Raw genomic sequence first — 5,498 nt, 5'->3', positions numbered from 1 at the left:
TAGATCATAGAGAGTTTGCAAGCCCATCTTGATGAGATCGAGATCCCATCGGTGAGACCGAAGTGACTAGGGTTTTGCAATGGCTGAATAAGATGAAACTTGGTGGCGCCGGATAGACAAAGTCGACGGGGCCGAGTTTGACATTTAGGTTTAGGACATATGTGGAAATGAGAAAGTGGCTGAGGGTTTTGGAGCATATCACTAAGCACTTTGAGCAAGCAAGCCATTAAGCAGCACCTCATCCCCTTTTAATTGTATTAGCTTTCCTATGGACTAAATGTGATCTTGGATCACTTAAAATAGGAAATGTAGAATCTTGAGCTTTTGCCAATATTTATCCTTAGCATCTTGAAAGGGTTCCACATCCTCTTGTCCATGTTCATGCCACTCCAATGTTGAACTTTTCTGAAATGCACTAGGTAGAAATATTAGTCCAACAAGAGATATGTTGTCATAAATTACCAAAATCACCCAGGGAGTAACTGTGCTTTCAATATGGCGGTCGCCTTGTAGCGACACACATATGTCACCTTGCAGCAGTGCAACTGACGATTTGCAGCATCAGTGGCACCCCCTTGCAATCATTCCAGACTTCCACGACACACCGACGGCTGCCTCCCTTGAAGCATCTCTTAGCCGGCCTGCATCATCTAGCACCACCCCTTGTTGCTTTGTAGCATTAGTGAGTTTGCAACATCCGCCACTATAGCCCGTGTATCATTTGTTGACACTTGGAGTTCCGCCGTCAACGCTCACAACATTGACGGACGTCGTGTAGCCGCCCATGCCCACTTGCAACAGCGAAGACGACCATGGTTTACCTTGCGGCACAGAGAAAGAGTTCCATGGTGAAAAGAGAAAATAAGAGGAATGAGAGGAAGTTCGTTGCACTAATCTAGGGTTAGAGTTGTGGTCAGGATTATTGTTAAAGAAAAGTTTGTGTCTGATGGACGAGGCGGTTGATCGCTCCTTCGGTTCAGTTAGTCGAAATAGATCCTTTCCCATAGTTCTTTTTATCCTCAACATAGTTTTTAGCCCTTTTTTTCTTTGATATATAATTCTTTAAGGAAACAATTGTTCCATGAGATAACGGAGATCCAACATGTTTATTAAGAGAAAGCAAATGATTTACGCTAATTCTAGAGAGTGCACGTTCGTCATGGGGTCTTCTAGCGTGACCCTTTATGCATTACTAATGGTTGGGGGCTGCCATTGCGGGCCGCTTGAGAGAAAGTTATGCACACCTCATCATCGTGTCAAAATTTAAAAAAAACACTCTCACGTCACATGGACATCACAACCATCTTAAACAAAACCTAGAAAAACTTCTCTCAAAAAAAGTATCTCTACCATTTAAAAAAACTCTAAAAAATACTTTCTCACCATGACCAACCAGCATGTGTCACATGGCATAGCTGGTTGGCCATCATTCTACCTAAAAAACTTCTCTCAAAGAAAGTCTCTCTATCATTTAGAAAAAAACTCTAAAAAATATTTTCTTATCGTGACCAACCAGCATGCGCCACATGACACTTTCCAGGGCCGCCTCATGGTATCCAAGTTGAAAGAGATAAGTTGAACAAGTATGGTCGTCCTTTATTGAAATGTACTATTAAACCAAAATTGGGATTATCCGTAAAAAAATATGGTAGAGCGTGTTATGTTACGTGGTGGACTTGATTTTACCAAAGATGATGAAAACGTAAACTCACAACCATTTACGCTGGAGTGATTGTTTTGTCTTTTATGCCAAAGCTTTTCACAGGCCGAAACCGATGAAATCAAGGGGCTTACTAGCGCCTCTTCATGGGTTTAATCGGATCTACGGCTCGTCGCATGTTGCCATGGGAGGAGATAAGCATGGCAGTGTAGTGACGTCGAAGTTTTATTACTTCCTAGATGTGTGGACTTGGAAATAGGAAAAGTGAAATTTCATCATTGTCAATGAGTCCATGACACTCAAACCGACATTTTTCTTTTACTGCTACTCGATTTTAATTTTATTAGCCCATGGAGATGGAAATATTAATAAAAATCTCGTCGCGAGGGTGTAATTTCATCAAAAACATCGGATGCCTCCCAAAAACACTTCGGCCTCTTTTGATTCAAAGGATAATAAAAATTCATTGATGTGGAAATTTATCCATTTAGAGACATATTTCTTTAGTTATTAGTCCATTGCACATTTGTCCTGCTGCTTCGCTACAAGGAGCATAAATCTCATTCCTTCAGCAAACGCGTGGAAAGACAACATAACCATAGATAACTTTCCAATCGCAAGAAAACGAAATGACATGTGATGGATAACCAAAGAAGATGAGTGAAAATGACTCATGATTTAGTTCAAGCAAGTACATAATACCACCAAAATGTGAGCCGCTAAGCCCAACCAACCATCAGGATACATCCAATAAAAGGTTTTTAGCTGACATAATTCCATACAAAAATTTATTCTCAGAAGAAGAGGCTTTGAACACTCCTCTGGGGCAAACCACTCTCCCCTGTATCTTCATGCCTCTCATTTACTTGGTGCTGTGCATGTGACGGATGAGGTCGACCACGCGGGTGCTGCAAGCAGAGAAATTTGAGGATTCAGCAAGTTGATTTCTGCATATAAGTATAATCTTAACTGCAAGAGCCATAGAAGGTGCCACTGACCTGTATCCCCACTCGTTGTCGTACCAGGAGACAAGCTTGACAAAGTTGTCGTTCAGAGCAATCCCGGCCTTGGCATCGAAGATGCTGGACCTGTTATGGGTAAAGTGGCATCATTAGCCAAGTCAGATGAGTACTCACCTAGGCAATCAAAATGCACCCATTAATAAAGAGTAGTAACATGGCTATTGTCAAAGCAATGGTAAACACCTGTTGTCACCCTGGAAGTCAGTGGAAACAAGGTCCTCATCAACGTAACCCAAAATGCCCTTGAGGTTTCCCTCAGACTCCTCCCTGTAAAATCAGATCGGTACACATCAATACTGCTCATAGGTGGTATGTGGCCCAAATACCAAAATCAGAAACCATATGCTCATCGAAGTAAAGGAAATTGTTCCTGGTTGGTGGCGTTACTCACTTGATAGCAGCCTTAATCTGATCATAGGTTGCTGGCTTCGCAAGTCTAACAGTCAGATCAACAACAGAAACATCAACAGTGGGAACACGGAAGGCCATTCCAGTCAACTTTCCGTTAAGCTCTGGGAGCACCTTGCCAACAGCCTGCAGGAAATCAAACAGTTACAATTAAATGGTAATCCATCGTACAGATTATTATATTAAGCTACAGTGTTCAATCAGATAACTGATGATATAATAGAAGGCCAGCTGAATATACCTTTGCGGCACCAGTGCTGCTTGGAATGATGTTGAAGCTGGCAGCCCTTCCACCTCTCCAGTCCTTGCTGGAAGGACCATCAACAGTCTTCTGGGTTGCTGTAAATTCAAATTCAGCCACACATAAGCATACTTGTCAAAGATAGAACATAAAATGTTGAAGAAAAAACCCAGTGTAATGCATTACCAGTCATGGCATGAACTGTGGTCATCAAACCCTCAACGATGCCAAACCTGTCATTGATAACCTGAAAGAAAAAAATTATCAGCATACCATTCCCAATATTGGCAGTTGGTTTGAGCAGCACAAAACTGCAATGATAAGCACCTTAGCAAGAGGAGCAAGGCAGTTAGTGGTGCAGCTAGCGTTGGAGACAATGTCGATGTCAGACTTGTATTCCTTCTCATTGACACCACAGACAAACATGGGAGCATCCTTGCTGGGAGCAGAAATGATGACCTTCTTGGCACCACCCTGAAAGTGGTGACACAGAAAACTAATTTAGTACAAATATACAAGAAAGGTTCAGGTACCATGAAATGGAAACTGTGAAAGAATGTACCTTAATGTGAGCTGCAGCCTTGTCCTTGTCGGTGAAAACACCGGTGGACTCAACAACGTACTCAGCACCAGCAGCAGCCCATGGGATCTCCTCAGGGTTCCTACATCAGGACATTGTACGATCAGCCTGTGTACTTTACATGGAAATCAACTGCACGGCCACAAAAATGAACGGTAACAAACCTGCAGCCAAACACAGCAACCTCCTTCTCACCGAAGAGAAGGGTCTTGGAGTCCTTCACCTCAACTTCATGGTGCTTCCACTGTCCGTGGACAGTGTCATACTTGAACATGTAGGTCTGCAAGTTACAAGCACATAATTCAGAACCATAATATGAACCAGAGACAATTAGTAGCGCTATGCTTTAATTAACTGGCACGGAGCCTGCATGTGTCTTATTTATAGTAAGATAAGAGAGAATACTACCAGGTGTACATGTATTTTAAATACCACAATGGAACAATAGTCACTGCGTGGAACAAATAGATTCCTCAAATCTGGAACTACAAAACTATTCTCCACTAAATGAGGAATATAACGTATGCAAAAGGCACTTGCAAAGCAGATCTAGAAGTCGTTTCCGAAAACTGATGATACATGCAGACATGTAGCGACATTCACTAGATTCATATACATCGCTATTTAATTGTGCTTATGATAGCGTAGCAAAGCATCAGCATGTAACGAGAAAAGCAAATCCAATCAGGTTTAGTACAGATCTAAGCTCACAATCCACAATCCATAAACGGGTGTCCCATGCACGAATCCACAACGACCCTACCATACAAACCTACAGATCTCATGAGCGAGGAGAATCGAGAACGATACCATGTAGTCGGTGGTGATGAAGGGGTCGTTGACGGCGACGAGCTCGACATCGGGGCTCTGGAGCGCAACCCTGGCCACAAGCCTGCCGATCCGGCCGAAACCTGCAGCGCAAAGCAAAAAGGCATCCATCAGAAAACGAACCCACGGAAGCAGCCAACAGAGAAGCAAACCAGATCAGATCGTAGGCACAAGCTCACCGTTGATACCGATCTTGATCGGAGCTGCGCAGACCACGGAAAATCCAGCAAAAGGAAGGGACAACAATCAGCGAACGCACCACAAGAAATCGAAAAGGTACAACAGCTAGTAATTGCTCGGGGTGACGGGGTTACCCATGGGGAAGGAAATCTGGAGCTGCGACGGACGGAGGAGGGTCTGAGAACAGATCGAGGATTGGGACGGCTACTCGAGATTGCGATGCGATTAGCGAGGCCGGGGGGGTGTTTATATAACGGGGGGCTTCATTGGGTGGCCGGGCCCGCGGGGCGCCGCGGGTTGCGGATCGCCTTCTGTTTCTCCGCTACCGGGAATGGAACGGGCGGGTGGCTGACGGGTGGGGCCGGGCGAGGAGCGGGGCGATGGTTTCGAGAAGGTTCCTGTGGGTGGGTGGGACGGGGCGAACGTTGGAGCCTTGGAAACCCTGGACCGCTGCTGGGTTTGGCTCCGATAATCACGAGAGAGAGGGAGCGGTGGTGGGGCATCCCTGCTTACTTCTCGTCCAAGAAGGTGAAACGACCGGCGCCTTACTCTTTTTTTCCTTTTTTTTCCTTTTGTTGG

General features: G+C 44.5%; 1 protein-coding gene across 1 annotated transcript; it reads right to left on the bottom strand.

Annotated features, from left to right (window-relative positions):
- Nucleotides 1–2,297: 2,297 nt before the first annotated feature.
- Nucleotides 2,298–5,189, bottom strand: LOC119326674 (glyceraldehyde-3-phosphate dehydrogenase 2, cytosolic). The gene is made up of 12 exons (XM_037600298.1): nt 5,054–5,189; nt 4,919–4,942; nt 4,722–4,822; nt 4,076–4,191; nt 3,894–3,993; nt 3,659–3,805; nt 3,518–3,578; nt 3,332–3,429; nt 3,074–3,216; nt 2,866–2,949; nt 2,659–2,748; nt 2,298–2,568 (listed from the first exon to the last, which is right to left on the bottom strand). The coding sequence occupies exons 1-12, from the start codon at nt 5,055–5,057 to the stop codon at nt 2,523–2,525; spliced, it is 1,014 nt and encodes a 337-aa protein (XP_037456195.1). The 5' UTR covers nt 5,058–5,189; the 3' UTR covers nt 2,298–2,522.
- Nucleotides 5,190–5,498: the final 309 nt, after the last annotated feature.

The sequence above is a fragment of the Triticum dicoccoides genome, chromosome 6B (assembly GCF_002162155.2).
Source record: "Triticum dicoccoides isolate Atlit2015 ecotype Zavitan chromosome 6B, WEW_v2.0, whole genome shotgun sequence".
Classification (NCBI taxonomy): Eukaryota; Viridiplantae; Streptophyta; class Magnoliopsida; order Poales; family Poaceae; genus Triticum; species Triticum dicoccoides.
Note: the sequence above shows the minus strand (reverse complement) of the source record. Positions and strands in the feature narration are given on the sequence as shown.

Bases quoted from the DNA above. Each gene is read 5' to 3' on its own strand.
- LOC119326674 (XM_037600298.1), bottom strand. The intron at 3,430-3,517 runs GTAATGCATTAC...TTGAATTTACAG, and splicing joins CACAGTTCATGCCATGACTG to CAACCCAGAAGACTGTTGAT. The intron at 3,217-3,331 runs GTATATTCAGCT...GATTTCCTGCAG, and splicing joins GCAGCACTGGTGCCGCAAAG to GCTGTTGGCAAGGTGCTCCC.